This window comes from Panthera uncia (assembly GCF_023721935.1).
Source record: "Panthera uncia isolate 11264 chromosome D3 unlocalized genomic scaffold, Puncia_PCG_1.0 HiC_scaffold_8, whole genome shotgun sequence".
NCBI lineage: Eukaryota > Metazoa > Chordata > Mammalia > Carnivora > Felidae > Panthera > Panthera uncia.
The window spans coordinates 74,985,475-75,002,280 of record NW_026057586.1 but is presented as its reverse complement, the minus strand read 5'-3'; the positions used below and the strand labels follow the sequence as shown (position 1 = coordinate 75,002,280).

Genomic DNA, 16,806 nt, shown 5'->3' with positions numbered 1-16,806 from the left:
TGGTTCACATCTCAGTTCTGCCACTTGTTTTTTGTTTTTTTTGTTTTTTTTTTTTTTTTTTTAGCTCTTAAATGTGAATCATGAGAGTACTTCGTTCATAGACTTGAGAATTAAGTGAATTAATGGGGGTCAAAGTTCATAGCTTTTAATAAGGAATGAGATTAAATTCATCCTTGGTATAGTAAGTGAGAAAACCTGTTCTGGGGAAGGCAATTGGAGATCTGCTGAATTTAGGGGATAATTGTCTCCTGTGTGTTCTGAATGGAACATTGATCCCACCGTTGACTCTATTAAAGGAGACCTCTGTATACCGCAAGTCTGCCAAGAGAGTAAGATATAGTAGAAACCTTGACAAACTAGGAAATCTATGCAGGAGGTTAGATTTAAGAGCTCTTTCATGTAAGTACAGAGTCTTTTGATCTGCTTCTTCAACATAAGCTTCATTGAATCCAGGAGATTAGTGTGACATGAGAGTGTACTTACTTATCCTCCAGAAAACAAAGAATCGAGTCCTCAGCCAGGGAAAGGACTTCACTGTTTTGACTACATGTTTATGGTGGTAAACATAAATTTTACTTCTCCAACTGGGATAAGTGTATAGCTGGGGTCCCAATGCTGTGTAGGTATTTGGCACATTTCCTAAATAATTGAAAAAAACTGATGTTTCAGGTACAGGGGCTTTTTTAATTTTACCTTCTTTATTATAGAAACACCCAAAGACAAGTACATAGAATAATATAACTAACCATCATGTATAATATTTGGCTTCAGTTAAGAACAGAGCAAAGATTTTTTTATTTTTACTTACTTTTTAAGATTTTATTTTAAATTTTTTTTTTGAGAGAGAGAGGGATGGAGAGAACACGTGCATGAGTGGGGGAGGGGCAGAAAGAGAGGGAGACAAAGAATCCGAAGCAGGCTGAAGGTGCAGAGCTTGATGAGGGACTCGAACCCACGAACCGTGAGATCATGACCTGAGCTGAAGTCAGGTGCTTAACTGACTGAGCCACCCAGGCGTGCCTAAGATTTTATTTATTTATTTATTTATTTATTTATTTTAATTTTTTTTTTTTTTCAACGTTTTTTATTTTTGGGACAGAGAGAGACAGAGCATGAACGGGGGAGGAGCAGAGAGAGAGGGAGACACAGAATCGGAAACAGGCTCCAGGCTTCGAGCCATCAGCCCAGAGCCTGACGCGGGGCTCGAACTCACGGACCGCGAGATCGTGACCTGGCTGAAGTCGGACGCTTAACCGACTGCGCCACCCAGGCGCCCCAAGATTTTATTTTTAAGTGATCTCTACACCCAATGTGGGGCTTGAACTTAACCCTGAGATTAAGAGTTGCATGCTCTACCAACTGAGCCAGCCAGGTGCCCCCAAAAAGGGTTTTATTTAAAAAAAAAAAATATAGGGGTCCTGGGTGGCTCATTTGGTTAAGTGTCAGACTTCAGCTCAGGTCATGATCTCACAGTTTGTGAGTTGAAGCCTCACATCGGTCTTTCTCTCTGCCCCTCCCGTGCTTACGCGTGTGTGTGCACGTTCTCTTTCTCAAAGTAAACATTTCAAAAAATCAACAAAAATATAAAGTGACAATTACTATAAATTTGGGTTTTAAAGCGTGTTTACATACCTTAGAGCCTTGGGGGATTCATATTGACTATCCACAACTGTTGGAAAAGATTTGAGGAATATTCTAAATGGCCCTACTGTACTCTTCTTTTTTCTTTGTAGATCCAGAAGTCCACATTCCCCTAGAGAATCTACAGCAGTTTCCTGCCTTCAATTCCTATACCTGCACCTCTGATTCTGCTTTGGGTCCCACCAGCACCGAGGGCCATGGTGCCCTCTCCCTGTCTCCTCTTAGCAGAAGTCCAGGTTCCCAAGCAGGTAAATGAGTTGGGATTTAAAGAATGAAGTTGCCCACCAGCCACAGACCTTAAGCAAGGCCCTAGTGTCTGAATTTGTTAACTCTAACCTACTCAGTATGGTGGGATTTTTAGGTGATTAACCTTACTTTGGGTAGTTAATATATTTCTGGGGTACATCAGATTTTTGCCATTTGATTCACCTTTCTGATTGGCTGTACTACTTTATACCCTGCTGTTTTCTAAAAACCTCAAAACCTCAAGGCAGCTCATATGGCAGGAAAGTTAAACTTAGATTCTTCCCTGTGACCCAGCTGTTTTATTTCTAAAGATTTTTTAAGTGTTTTATTTAATCAATTTACTATTATTATTATTATTATTATTATTATTATTTTGGAGAAGGAGAGAGCACGTAAGCAGGGGAGAGATTGAGGAGGATAGAGGATCTGAAGCAGGCTCCATGCTGACAGCTGAGAGCCTGATGTGGGGCTCAAACTCATGAACTGTGAGATCATGACCTGAGCCGCAGTTGGATACATAACCAACTGAGCCACGCAGGTGCCCCTCTGCCAGCCGTTTTAAATAAAATGTCCAAGAGCAGAATATTTAAAGCTCTTGGTGACTGCTATGATCATATGCCTGTCACTTTGCAGATTAGGAACCTGAGGCTGAGGCAGGGGCTTAGTGACAGGGACTGTGACTGTAACCTGCATCTTGAGGGCTGTATGCACAACTATTATGCTTTTTAGTCTAAGAAGAGAGCTGAAATACAGAGGAATATGGCAGAACATCAACTACATTATCTGTGATAAAAAATTGGTTGTGTATGTGCTTTCACATACTAGCTTTTTTGAAGGAATGGGCTTTAATGTATTGAAGCAAGAGCAGCTGGATAGTCCTAGGACTGAAAGTACTGAATAGCCCTGGCTGACTGTGGAAGGGCCTGCTACTGGGAGAGTGAATAGAGGCCTCTCCCTTCCAGCAGTGATCAGGGCAGTGGGTAGACCTGTGGGAAATGCCCAACTCTATCTAGGTCAGAAAGGATGGAGAAGACTGTTACCTGGGGAGTATCGGGGGAAAGCTTGCATCTTCCTGTTGGATATTGTCCATTTGGATGTGTGTTTTGGATACTAACTGAATAGTGCAGGTCATACCCATCTGGCTGGAACATAAAGGCTGACCTGATTAAATTTTATCTTTTTGTTAGAACATTTTCATTCACATAAAACCAGTCCATGACATACCGGTACCTAGGCCTTGAGAGTCAGCTGGTGTGGAAAGGGGTTTTTTTTTTGGCATGGAAATAGGTTCTGCCATGTTTTCTAGTATTACTGTGATCACTAAACTTTTGTTTCCCTAGATCACTAGTATGAATAATAGGCCATGTTCTTGACTTTATAAGAACATGGCAGAATTGAAATTGGATCAAGGTTTGCTTTTTGTGGTGGGGCTGGTAATTATCTAGACCTGATTCAGGGTTCATCTCTTCTCTCTTGGAACTCGACTTATATAATCAGGTCTCTGGTTTCTTTTCAGACTTTCTGCTGACCCCTCTGTCACCGACTGCCAGTCAGGGCAGTCCTTCATTCTGCGTTGGGAGTCTGGAAGAAGACTCTCCCTTCCCTTCCTTTGCCCAGGTAAATCTTTGCTTGTGAAGCAGTTCACAGGTATTTAACATGAGCTCTGCTGCTTGTACTTTCTGGAAATCTTTGCGCTGGAGGAGAGACTTCCAGGCTAATGTTGTATTGATAGTAATAATCATGGAAAGCTTTTTTTAAGAGGAAATCTTCTAGTTTTAGTTTCAGATGTTATTGTAGACTTCCCAAAGAAAGAGGCCAAGAGTAGCTGAGGGAGAATCAGAGCTTTAGTTTTTTAACAGATCATTAAATACTTGGGTACTAAGTGTTGTTTTAGGGGCTGGGGAGATACCAATTTCAGCTGGTCCCTGGTTCTAGGACTTCTGATTCAGGTGGTATGTACCTGTTACATATAATAAACCATTTCTCTTTGCTTTGGGAAGGGAAAGGTGGTCTTGGTTGTCCTATAACTAGCCAAACTGTCTTCCTTGGGCAGCTGAGTTAGAGGAACACTAGGCTAGTGAAACTTGATGTCAGATCTTTTTGTGTTCTGTTTTATTCTTTAAGTGTTTTTATTTTATGTAAAACAAGATGGCATTAAGGTAGGTTTCTTGGATGACCCATTCAAGGAAGTTCACTTAATCCAATTTACTGAAGCCTGTATCCTTTGCAAACCGACGGAAACACTGGCAGCACATAGGCTGTATTTCTGAATCAGACCATGCCGGTTTGGCAGACACAGCAAACCCTGGCCAGATTTCCTCAGCCGGCTCCCATAAAGCTGGTGACCCATCTTGTTCTCTTGGATGCAGTGAGGCAGAGATGTCAGATCATTTTATTAACCTTTAAAATAACAAACACTCAGTATTCCTGCATTAAGATAACTGAGGAGGATGGATGGACAGCTTGCTGAACACCCCCTTTAGAAGTTAGTATTAACCTTTTGGGGCTAGTTTGGGATCATTAGCTTAACAGTTCTTTAGAGCGGGTGATAGTGGAGGTTTCTCACGTTTCTCAGTGTGTGCTGAGATAGAAGCAGGAATTGGACTTTGGTAAGTCGAGTCCTGAAGTCAAGGAGGAAGAAATAATTGAGAGCAATCTTGAGTATTAACTGATAGGTTTCAGAAGTTATAAGCAAGTGGTTCCCAGGAATTATGTCAAATGCTTAAATTTGTTTTTGTTTTTTAGTGTTTATTTATAGAGAGAGAGTGATCGAGCAGGGGGAGGGGCAGAGAGAGAGGGGAGAGAAAATCCCAAGCAGGCTCCATGCTGTCAGTGTTGAGTCTGATACGGGGCTTGATCTCACAAACTGTGAGATTATGACCTGAGCCGAAATCAGGAGTTGGACGCTTAACTGACTTGAGCCTACCCATGGACCCCTGAAGTTGTTTTTTAAACTAGGTTTTATTGCTGTTGCTTTTTTCAGCTTTATATGTTGAACAACTTCAAACTTAAAAGTGTTGAATAGCATAACGAACGCTCATACCTTTCACCTAGGTTCACCCGTTGTTAGCATTTTGCTATATGTGCTTTCTCTTTTTATTGTTATACTGTATTGAAAACATTAGACCTCCTGAATGAGTTTACCACCAACTGTTTACGAGATAAGTGCCCCCAAATGATATTCTTCTATATGATCACATTTGTCATGATCACATAAAAGAAATTCAGCTAATTGAGTATCTAATACAGTACTTATTTCTTATTTCTCCATGTCTCAGTGGTCTTGTATTGTTTTCAGTCCGGTCGAAAAAAAAGACTGCTCATTGCATGTGTTTGTCAAGTCTCTTTAGTCTTCTGTGATCTGTAACAGTTTCTCTAGCCTCTCTTTGTTTTCTTCCTGTGGCATGGATATTTTTGAAGCATCCAGGCTAGTTGTTGTATATAGTGTCCTGCAGTTTGGATTTGTCTGTTTATTTTTTCATGAGTGGATTCAGGTTAAACATTTAAACATTTATGGCAAGAGTAACACATAGGTGATAGATGTTTTAATGGCCTTTTAAGATGATTCAGATTCCATACTCTTTGGACCCCTAACTCCCAAGGACCGAGGGAAAAGATCATCCAAGTGGTACATGATGAAGAAAGGTTATTCAGTGAAATAAACCTCTGCCAACCCAACTCCATTTGAATAATATTGTACCTCACTTCGGGACACTTACTTTAGGATGACGCATTCTTATTTGAATCTCATGGGGCTTGTCTCTTGGTAGTTTTCCAGGGATAAAATTCAGCCTGCTTTGAGTTGCATGACACGTGTGGCCCTCAATAATTAAGAAGCTGGCCTTAGCCACCTGAGATGAAAGAATTCCTCATTCAGGGGCAGGAGGGATGGTTCTGATTTTATTGTACATGGAGGAATCTGGTCTATGATTGGATCTAAAAGTTAATTAAGGAGCTATTAGAAAAGCAGAGACTGAAGGGTAATGGCAGCTGTTGGAGCAGTTTTAGGATAAAGTTAAATTGATTTTCTTGGCCTTAAGTAACTGGAGTTCAATAACCAGGTGGTTCGTTTTGCTTATTCCAAGAGGTTTATATTTTAGGGGTCCCAAGAAGAGCAGGAAAAACTTACCAGAAGAAGGGAATGACACAGTCAGGATTCCCAGCTTGAGAGTCTGAGTAAGAACCTCTTGTCTAGTCAGTCCATGCACTGTTCTTTATCTGTTTCCTAAGGAACAACACAGGCTTTGGTTTCCCACCTTGGGGGTTTACTGCTAGTTCTCTTGGTCAGGATATAGAGGACATGACTGAAACAGTATGTTAAGGAGAGAAGTACTTGGAAAATCCTTTTTTCCAGAGGTGATAGTTCTTTGTGCCCTTAGCCAGTTAGTGTCAAGACACAAGTCTGGGAAAGAAATTGGATCAGTTGCTTAAATTCTTCTCTCCCTTCTTTCCCACCTTGGCAGATGCTGAGAGTTGGAAAAGCAAAAGCAGATGTGTGGCCCAAAACTGCTCCAAAGAAAGGTGAGAATGGCCCTCTGGTGGAAGGGGAGTTTGGCTCCTTTCAGAAAGTAAATTAACACTGGTATTTTATAGATGAAAACAGCTTAGTTCCTCCTGCTCCTGTGGACAGCGATGGGGAGAGTGATAACTCAGACCGTGTTCCTGTGCCCAGTTTCCAAAATTCCTTCAGCCAAGCTATTGAAGCAGCCTTCATGAAACTGGACACACCAGCTACTTCAGATCCCCTCTCTGGTAAAGGCAAAGAAACGGAGTGCTCAGTACAGAGTTGTCATTCCCACCTGGATCCAGTGGTGGGCATCACTAATTAGTCAGGCACTTTTCTCTTGAGCCCCTAGGCTCACATGCTCATGTCAGCTAATAGTCCATTTAGTATGTCAGCTAGGACGTTTTTGCCACCCCAAATTAACTGTTGAGGCCCAGCTGTGAAATTCTGAAAAACTCTGTATTTTTTCCCTCTAAGACGTAGTGGAGAGTAGATTTTAGAATCCTGAGTTTGGTAGAAGGTGGCCAATAGGTGGAGAAGTCAGGCTTGAAGCCCACGCCACTCTGTAGTATTCAGTTAGACAAGATCACTAGCATTCGTGGTGTGCCTTTGCTGTGCCTACCTAGCCTTGTGCTCATTTTATTCTCCCAACGACCATATTAAATGGGTAGGACTATGTTACAGATGAGGAAACGGGTCTAGGGATGTAAAGTGACTTGCCCAGATCCCTGGAGTGTGCAAGGACTGGTATCTGGATCCAGGGGGGTCTTCATCCTAGAACCTTAACTGCCACTCTGAGACTCTCCGGGACGAAACTGGCTGGGGTAAGGGGATGGCATTCTAAGCAAGTTCTTTCTGTGTTTCCATTTAGAAGAGAAAGGAGGAAAGAAAAGAAAAAAACAGAAACAAAAGCTCCTGTTCAGCACCTCAGTCGTCCACACCAAGTGACACTACTGGCCCCGGCTACGTTCTCCATCTGGTTTTCTTTTTCCTGTGCTTTTGTTTTGCTGCTGTAATTTTTAAGTATTTGAGTTTGAACAGATTAGCTCTGGGGGGAGGGGGTTTCCACAGCGTGAGGGGGAACCAAGAAAATTTTAAATACAGTGTATTTTCCAGCTTCCCGTCTTTACACCAAAATAAAGTATTGACACACAAGAGATCTCTCTTCCTGCCAAGATTTTGTTTGTTACCAGGTTAGTCTTTTTGCCCCATGTAATTAGTTTTTCTCAACCCAAATAAGTTTGAGTTCCTTCAGCATCCCGCAGAGCAGCCCAAACCAGAGTGTTCTAGCACTGTTCTACTGACATGTCAGGGCATCATGGCTTCAACACACCTATCAGTGTGTCTTTTAAAAACAGTTGAATCTTTCCTGTTTAGTTCTCCTCTTGTTAAAGAAACAGAAGGATGGGAATAAAACAGACTTAGGATACCCAGCCTGAATTGCAGTTTTTCTTCTGAGAAATGGTCAGCTGTGGTGCCAGACCTGGGTTGCTTACATATGTGATGGAGGGTTTTACACCTCTTGAATGTGGCTTCTGTTTGGCAAGGAAAGGTGTAATTGTCACTAAAGAAGGCCTGGAACCTGCCAACTTTTAGGTCAAGCCTGTTAAAAGTGACAGTGGCCTCAGTTGTAGGAGCGGCAGAGTAGGGCAGGTTTGAAAGCGGTGGGGTACCCACTGCCTCCTTTTGTCTGAAGCGGTCTATGCCTTGGTTTCAGCTGAATTTGAGTGATGTGAATTATTTTGCTGCTTAATAAAGTGACCTCTAGGTATAGTAGAATGTGAAGGCAAATAGTTGCAATAAATCACTTGCACAAGCAATGCGAACTTTCTGGTTTTTTAAAGTTCATTATAGGTTAGATAGACATACCTCTTAAATAGGTTAAGACTTTTTTTTTTTTTTAAAGTTTATTCTGAGAGAGTGTGGGAGAGGGGAGAGAGAGAGAGAGAATCCCTCAAGCAGGCCCTGCACTGTCAGCACAGTCCCTGACAGTGGGGGCCCGAACTCACGAACCCTGAGAACATGACTTGAAAAAAATCAAGAGTCAGATGGACATTTAACTGACTGAGCCACCCAGGCTCCCCCTTAAATAGGTTAAAGTAACAACACTAGAAGTTTGAGCACTCTTATCATGGAGCAATGTCTCTCCTGGTGTCAGGCCCAAAGGGTTCTTGAGTTGGGCTTAGCTTTAACCCGTCATTCTTAAAAGGAAGAGGTTCAGAAATTCTGGAATAGGAACTCTCCTGGGTGGATGAGTGTGTTTCAGCCCTGAAAATGAGGGGACATGTTGAAACAAAAATTACAAATCCTTCTGTTAAATGTGTAAGGGACTCCGAATAACATGTTTTATTCAAAAAAACATCCTAGAAATGTCATTAGTAGGTAGTAGATCAAAACCTTCCTGCTTCTGTGAGTCTGGCAGGGTCACGGGTTTTCAGGTACCTGTCAGGTGAAAGACAGTAGGGAAGGGAGGAATTGCAGAAAACTACTAGAAGTTGGCAACTGCTGCTTGGCTTTGTAGTGATGTCAGGCAAGGCTAGGTTTTGTTCCCCCTCAAGAAAAGTGCAAAAACTGTCATCCTGTTACCTGATTATTATTGGTAAGGAATCTGGCATTTTTAAGGCCCTGTGGGTCAGGACTGAGACCAGCTATAAATTTGTACCAGTTCACTTGCTGTGTCTCACCAATACACTTACTCTGAGTGACTTGGAATACTTAGGGTTCATCCTAGGGATTGGGGCACAGGGCTCAAGTGGGGGGCTATGCATCTGCTATCCTATAGGGGAGCCAGTCTTCCCAGTGAGGCCAGGGGTTGAGGGGGAAGGAGACCTGGCCAAACTTGAACATAAGTAAGCTAAATGCTACAGAAGCCAAGGACATTTATTAAACCTACTCTGGCCAGGCAATTAGATACAGAGATGTCTGTAACCACAGGGGCTTCACCTGCAGAACCACTTAACCAGGCACTAGTAGGTAAAAGTGACTTCAGTTTAAGTGAACACGTCCTCCATTTTAAGCTGATAACCTGGCCTCTGGTCAGCAGTCATCCAGTTTGGGAAACCGTAGTAGATGCTGCTGCCTCCCAAAATGTCCTGTTCCAACAAGTGGGCCCTGAATCTTGGGCACAGCATAGCCTGCAGAAATTCACTCCATTGCTTCAGAAGGCTCCTCACTGCCACTATCTGAAAGCTGCTCCTCATCTGACCTCTCCTCTAGTAAACAGCTTCTTGTGACAGACTTCTGGATAGCTTCCCGCTCTCCTGGAAAGGCAGACAGCAGGGATGAAAGAGGTCTTTGGGAGTGACCTCTTACTCAGGTTAGTTACTGTTCAGTGGGCACTGGGCTAATGTCGCTTACCTTCATCAGTGCAGTTCTGCAATAACATCAATAGCTGTCTCCTGTTGTAACGAATCAGGAACTTCTGACATGTTCGGATTGTACCTGGCACATGAAAGAGCTTTGTGGTCAACAGCTTGTGAAAGGTGTCTGCTTCAAGTCTTTCCAAGCTAGGTGAAAACGTCTTGTTCTTGGCAGGATAGCAGGAAGACCCACCCGCTGTCAAGGCTGAACCCTGAACCTGTTAGTATTAGAAATCAGCAACCATACCATATGCACCCCTACCTCCCACGTGCAAAGTGTTAAGAAAACACGGGTAACGGTGTCCTTTGTTCTCCAAGTATGTGATGAAAGGAAGAGCTGAGCACACGAGTTGGTAGAATTCTTTCCGGCATCGAAGTAGCACTATTCCAGTATAGGCATTGAGGTATCGCACTACAGGGAACAAAATCATTTTGGGAGACTTTGGATTCACTTAAAAATCTTAAGACTAATTGAGAGTCTACTAGGTGACAGGCAGTGGCACTTGGGATGTATTATCAAGTGGGTAAAAACAAATTCCTAAAGGAAAAGAGCTTTAGAACACACCTTCATTTATGGAAAGGGGATAAACCATATCCAGTGCTTTGCACACCACTCGGAACTGGTGAATGAACTCAGAATTATAAATGCTCTTCTAAATCACTGATAAGTGAGGTTGGGGCTAGCAGAGATCCACCTTCCTCAGAGAAAACTCTTGGCTGAAAGGTGGTTCTATTGCAACTGGGCTCTGTAGGTCTTGAAGCAGCCAACTGCAAATGACCTGATGTAGAATTGTGCCTGTCTGCATGCATGTGATTCTCCAGTATTCAATTTTGAGCACAGGGTAAAGGAGGGAACGAATTTAAAAAACTTGATGCTGTGGGAAGAATCCTCTTCCTCATTTAGATACACACAATTATGAGTTCTATACTCTACCTGCCTGTACTATTAAGGGCTTTTTGGAGGTAATTTTGACAATTTTTCCCACCATAGGATGTCAATGTAACAAACAGCTTTCTCGGAACTATACACGTCTTCCCCCATTTAACTCATTATCCTGCTTAATTCAATCGCAATCCCCCAATATACTATGTCAAATAGGCAAAGGAGATTCTTGCCCCAAGCCCCATCGCCTTCTGCTTTTAGTTTTTTTCCCTTAAAAAATTTTTTTTTACTGCTTATTTTTGGGAGAGCGTGAGCGGGGTAGGGGCAGAGAGAGGGAGACACAGAATCCGAAGCAGGGGCTCCAGGCTCTGAGCTGTCAGCACAAGAGCTCTACCTGGGGCTGGAACTCACTGTCAGATCATGACCTGAGCTGAGGTCCGACGACACTTAACCAACTGAGCCACCCAGGCGCCCCCGCTTTTAGCTTTCTGCCTAACTTCGGACTCGTTCAGACTTCCGGCTCAGGCTTCAAGTGGCCTCAAGAGGACGATATCGTACAGTGAGGATTGTGTATCAGCTTGGAAGCTCCTGCGGTCACTCCTACCCCTTCCTTCTCCCTTTCCGCCCCCGTTCCCTCCCAAACCCGCCGTCCACCTAGTTCCCCAGCACCCTCGCACCCGCGAAGCCGATGGAGCAGGAGGCGGCGCCGAAAGTCCCGTGCACGCGAGCGATTGTGTCTCGTACGAGGCCGCCCAGCACTCGGTCCTCCAGACTCAGACGGCAGCGGGGGTCATCAGACACGACTTCGCAGAGCAGGTACCTGCGGAGGGCAGCAGGGAAGTGAGCGTGGAGCCGGGGCCGCGAGGACCTAACAGGGCAGGATTTGTCGAGCCGCCGCCGCTTACCTGTGCTTGAATCGCACCATGGCGGTCTCTGCTCCGGCTGCCCTACGCCCAAAGCGGATGTCGGTTTCGCTGGCGGCAAATGGGAAATTAGTTTCCGTAATCTTGCAGCCACTCAGAGAGGGAAGCAGGGTAAGAAGGCGGGGCTAGAGTGTTGGGAGGCCGAGCCCAATGTCAGCCTCCCTTAAGCCCCACCTCCCGCAAACGTTTGGAGGGCGCATGCGCCCTGCTGGACTGCCTCGTTGAGGTTTAGATATTCCGTGGTTGAGGTCCGCGGTTCCGTGGTGTATGGTTGCGTTGGGTGGTTCTGCTCCACGCCGGAGTTTGCAAATCGGTGTAGGAGGCAGCTGCTGCATTTGGGACTCTCGGGATGTCTGCTTTCTGTTACCTTGCAATACAGTTGTGTATGCATTTATATTCACTCCCTAAACTAGACGGTGGAATTTAAGAGGGCAAGACCCTGCATTTACACGCCTGGGATTGACACGGGAAATCGGACCCTTAGTTTCAGGTTAGAGCTCAGTTTAATTTTTTATTACAGCCAAATATGTTATTACTGTTTGGGTCTTTCAACAATGTTATGGAGACGGGTGTACTGTCTTGGTTTTTGTTTGCAAAAACAACCCTTGGTCGTTAAATTTTACTTTTTTTTTTTTTAATGTTTACTTTTTTTAGAGAGCGCGAGTGGGGGAGGGGCAGAGAGAGAGAGAGAGAGAGAGAGAGAGAGAGAGAGAGAGAGAGAGAGAGAGAGAGGGAGGGAGAGAGAGAGAGAGAGAGAGAGAGAATTCAAAGCAGGCTCCCGGGCTCCAAGCTCTGAGCTGTCAGCACCAAGCCCTACGTGGGGCTTGAACCCTGGAACTGCGAGACCATGACCTGAGCCAAAATGGAACACTTAAGGGACTGAGCCACCCACGCGCCCCACATTTTACTTTTTTTAAACAGAAAAGTACAAAGAAGCAAATAAAAATAAATTATAATCCCAGCACTGAGAGCGAATAATTTATCATGTAGTGTATTTTCTTCCTGCTCTTTCCCCCTGTGCCAGTAATTCTCAAAGTGAGGTCCAGGGACCACTGGATTTTCTGAGACCCTTTCAGGAGTCCCCAAGGTCAAATACTTTAATAATAATACTAAGATGTTATTTGCCTTTTTCACTGTCTCAGAGGGGACAGTAAGGTTTTCCAGAGACTATGTGACATGTGCTGGCATCATTCTGATGGCTAATGGGATTTTGTATTGTTTTAAACATTTCTCAGTTTTATTTTGTTCATATGTACTTGAAATCTTCACATTTCTCAGTTTTAGTATCAATGGTAAGTATCAATATATCCTACAAAAGCAAAAACTCTTTGGGATCCTCAATAAATTTAAGAATGTAAAGGGGTCCTGACACAAAAAACAGAACTGCTGCCCTATGTTAAATTATATTTTTCCTTTTATTTTCTTACTAAGAATAGGATCAAGGGGCAGCCTGCATGGCTCAGTTGAGCATCTGACTCTTGATTTTGACTCAAGTCATGATCTCACAGTTGTGAGATTGAGTCCCGAGGTGGGCTCTCCTCTGACAGCACAAAACCTGCTTAGGATTCTCTCTCTCTCCCTCTCTCCCCACCCTTCCCCTGCTTGTACTCCCTCTCTCTCTCAAAATATATAAACAAACATTTAAAAATCTATGCAAAAAAAAAAAAAGGTCGAAGTGTTTAGCACTTTTTATGGCTTTTTTTTTACAACTGTATTATTGAGGTATACCATGTATAATGTACATATTAAGTGTAAAGCTCAATGAATTTTTACATATGTCTAGACTGACTTTTGTAACTACCACCCCGATTAAGGGGGAGCATTTCCATACCTAAGAAATTTCCTTGCTTTCTAAAACCTTCCCAGAAGTAGCCTCTGTTCTGACTTCTCTCATAAGCTTTTCCTGTACTTGAACTTTATATGGATATCCAACAGCACGTGTGTGTGTCTCCTTTTGCTAAACCTAATGTCTTTAAGTTTCAGTCTGTTTGACTATATTTTCATGTCAGCCATTATGCAATGTTATTTTTCAGCTGCACAGTATTGCATTGTTTGGATGTAACAGTGCTAAAATGGTCACTATTCCAATGACAGACATTCAAATTAGTCCCAGACTTTTTTGTCAGACCCGGTACTCTGGTGCACAGCTTTGTACCTTGGTCTTAATACTCATTCCTGTTTGTAGAATTGTGGAACTGGCTGGCCCTGTGAGGTCCGTGGAGGGAGGCCATTTATTTGCAAAATCTGGAAGGAATCCTCAGTTTTCCCCATCTCTCAACTCCTCGCCACCTTAAAGGAGGCATGTTGAGGAAGGAAGGGGTGGAGGGGAGGCGAGAGGGCAGTGGCTCTGCTGGGGGACCTGTGTCTTCTGCTACCTTTCCTCCTCCAAGAACAACCTGTTTATCCCCAAAAGGTCTCGCCAGCGTCCCCATTTGGCCAGCAGGGGGCGTCAGAGGCCTGTTGTGCGCTGAATAGAAAAAGAGCCTCAGAGCACCGCCCCCCTCCCGCCCACTCCGCTCGCGTCCCTAAAATAATTCCCCCAATACTTCCTAGCTTTCAATTCACTTAATCCCAACATCACGCCCATTTTATTGATGCAGCTGGGGCTCAGACCAAAGTTACATCCAGGAAGGAGCTAGATTAGAATTCGAACCCAAGGCCATCCGACTCGAGTCCTTGCCCTCGTCTATCCGGCTGCTGTCCGCTGTCCGGTGCACGGTTTTGTCTGTTCCCTCTCCATTTTCCAGCCACGTGCTGCCCGGGAGTTTAATTCATGTCCCTAGACCTCAGTTTCCTCATCTGTGCCGCAGGATGACGATGGTTCCTCGCAGTAGGGTGGATATGAGATAAACGAGATAACGGGGGCAAAACGCCTGGCACGGGGGGTGCACACAGTACACGCAATTTTGAGTGAAAATGATCTAGCCTTCCGCCCAGGCGTAGCCCCTGGAGCCGGCACACTGGGGCCGTCCTGGGCCTCCCCTCCTCCGGACCAGGTCCGTTTCCTCTGTCCGCCCCACGAGGGTCCAGACACCAACGGTGGCCCGGCGGCGGGGGCGGGCGGCGTGGGCGGTGCAGCCTGCTCCCCGCGGTAATTAGCCCGTGCCGGCTCCGGCTCCGCCAGCCGCTAATTACACGTCTCCTAATGAGGCCGGCGGCTGTTTGCAATCACCCGGGTCCCCGCCGCGCGGCGCGGGAGGCCGCTAGGGAATCCGCCCCCGGAGGCGTGGAGGGCGGCTGCCTCCTCCCGGGCGGCGGACGCGCGGGGCGCGACGCATATGTGCCCCAGGGGTGCGGGGTGCGGAAGGTCAGCCCGGCAGGGGCGGGGCGCTCACCCGCAGTCTCGCCTCGAATCTCTCCCGCAGAGCCAGTATTCTCCCCACTTTACAGGTGAGGAAGGGCGCTGAGGCTCGAACTCCTGGGCACAAGGCTCAGGCCCAAGTAGGCTAATCGTGATTGGACCCCGAACCTGTGCGCTTACCTGATTCAGGTTCTTCCTGGAGCAGTGGAGGTACTTGCTGTTGTTTCCCCGGGACTTCTCTGAAGAGTAGGTCCCGGACCAGACAAACGAGGGGAAGATGGGGGTGCTTGGGAAACTTTCTCCAAGTGTCTTTTTTTTCCTTCTCATTTGAGAGTTCCCACCCTCATTTTGCCCTTTTGGATCAGACACAAGATGGAATATTAGCTTTGGCAAGAACTTTAAAACTTACTTGGAAACATAAGTCACAAGTCCCATTTCACAGACTAGAGCATCTGGAAGTTCCCTAGGACGTGGGTGAGGCAACTGCTAAAACGCTCTCTTTACATAGGGGATAGGAAGCTACCACTGTGCACGGTGTCCCAGGGGCTTATGGGGTGGGGTCCAGAGTAGCTGCTTTTAGTCTTCCTGGGGATCTTCTGCCCTTGCATGTCTTAGGCTCTCACTGTGTGCCAGGCACCGTGTAAGCACGTCGTGTTTGACTTCATTTAGTCCTCCGGACAACCCTGCGAGGGTGGGTCACGTTCTTCTCTGCGTTCAGGGAGCAAATGACTTGCCCAAGGTCATGCCGTAATTTCAGCAGACTAAAGACCTTTTTGTCTTACCCCCACACCTGTGCTCTTAACCCCCTGTTCTCTACCTCTTCTGGGATGTCTGTGACCTAGAAGGATGTTCAGAGAAGGTGAACCCAATCAGGGCGTCGATCTGAAGGGACTTTGGCATCCAGGGGTCCCTATCAAGAGCCTGGATGCTGCCATGGTGGATAGTGGCAAAGGAAAATTGTATCTGCTTTGACATTTTGCTAAGCAGCTGCTGCTCATTAGGGGCTCCTGCTCCTCTAATCCAATCAACCAATTCCCTGTAAAACCTTTATGGGAACAATCTGGATGAAATTAAACCCTCCATCTGCCTGACCAGGGGCCTAGGGAACTGCTGCATCCTTGAGGCTGCATCCCTCAGACATGGCCCTCTCTGGACCTCAGAGACAGAGCACTGCATCTCACTCCTCGCTCATCTTCCCTGCCTTGTGGATCATTTCCCCCTCTCCCCAGCCTGCTGCGGGGGCTCACTCATCCAACAATTAATTGAAACTACAAGGGCACTACTGTTTGACCCAGCAGTTTCTCTGCCAGGAATTTATCGCACAGAGATCCTCGCACTTGTGCCAAATGACAGGTGAATGAGGATGCATCTTGCGGCGTTGTTTGTGCAAAAGCCTATCTCAGTGTCTATCAGAAAGGATCCACTGTATGTGTATTGTATTGGACATGTGCCAGAGAGTGTTCTAAACACTTTACATAGATTGACTCATTTAACCCCCACAACTGCCCTTTAAACTAGGAACTTAATTTTATTAACTAATTTCCAGGTGAGGAAACTGAGGCCCAGAGAGAACACATAGCTTGCCCATGCTTCACGTGCTTAGTAAGCGGCAGTACCACAGTCCATGTTCTAAATCACTATCCGATAGAACTTCTGTCTTTCTGTGCATGGAGAATTTCCACAAAGTGATACAAAAGCAATTGATGATGGTGGCCTCTGGGGGGAGGAATTGAATATGTGGAGTAGGAGGGGAACTCCCTTTTTACTGGGACCCCTTTTGTACCAGACTATGTTACCATGGGCATATGTTAGTTTCATAATTCAGAGGAGTTTCTGAGCCGCAGGCCTTAAAGCGTGTTATTACTAATCCTTACCTCAACCCTGGAAGTGGATGATATCACCCTCATTTTGCAGGTGAGGACGTTTGCAGGCCTCACCACATGGTCTGG

The 16,806-nt window shown here is 45.2% G+C and overlaps 2 protein-coding genes and 1 pseudogene across 3 annotated transcripts in view; 1 reads left to right on the top strand and 2 right to left on the bottom strand.

Annotated features, from left to right (window-relative positions):
* The window catches only part of RNF10 (ring finger protein 10), a 33,954-nt gene extending 26,591 nt beyond the window's left edge, over positions 1 to 7,363 (top strand). The window contains exons 13-17 of one of the 2 annotated variants that reach the window (XM_049619219.1): positions 1,734 to 1,889; positions 3,404 to 3,504; positions 6,351 to 6,408; positions 6,481 to 6,639; positions 7,263 to 7,363. In XM_049619219.1, coding sequence (XP_049475176.1) covers positions 1,734 to 1,889; positions 3,404 to 3,504; positions 6,351 to 6,408; positions 6,481 to 6,639; positions 7,263 to 7,339 — 551 coding nt within the window. In that variant the 3' untranslated portion in view covers positions 7,340 to 7,363. Of the gene's footprint in view, positions 1 to 1,733; positions 1,890 to 3,384; positions 3,505 to 6,350; positions 6,409 to 6,480; positions 6,640 to 7,262 lie in introns of those variants that run through there. The other variant, XM_049619220.1, reaches the window with a different exon arrangement.
* LOC125914089 (40S ribosomal protein S29-like) lies at positions 3,907 to 4,595 on the bottom strand (annotated as a pseudogene).
* A 41-nt stretch (positions 7,364 to 7,404) lies between the features above and the next one.
* Positions 7,405 to 11,603, bottom strand: POP5 (POP5 homolog, ribonuclease P/MRP subunit). The gene is made up of 5 exons (XM_049619234.1): positions 11,539 to 11,603; positions 11,311 to 11,453; positions 10,013 to 10,162; positions 9,749 to 9,832; positions 7,405 to 9,651 (listed from the first exon to the last, which is right to left on the bottom strand). Exons 1-5 carry the CDS (start codon positions 11,556 to 11,558, stop codon positions 9,536 to 9,538), a joined length of 513 nt encoding a protein of 170 aa, XP_049475191.1. The 5' UTR covers positions 11,559 to 11,603; the 3' UTR covers positions 7,405 to 9,535.
* Between the last annotated feature and the right edge of the window lie 5,203 nt (positions 11,604 to 16,806).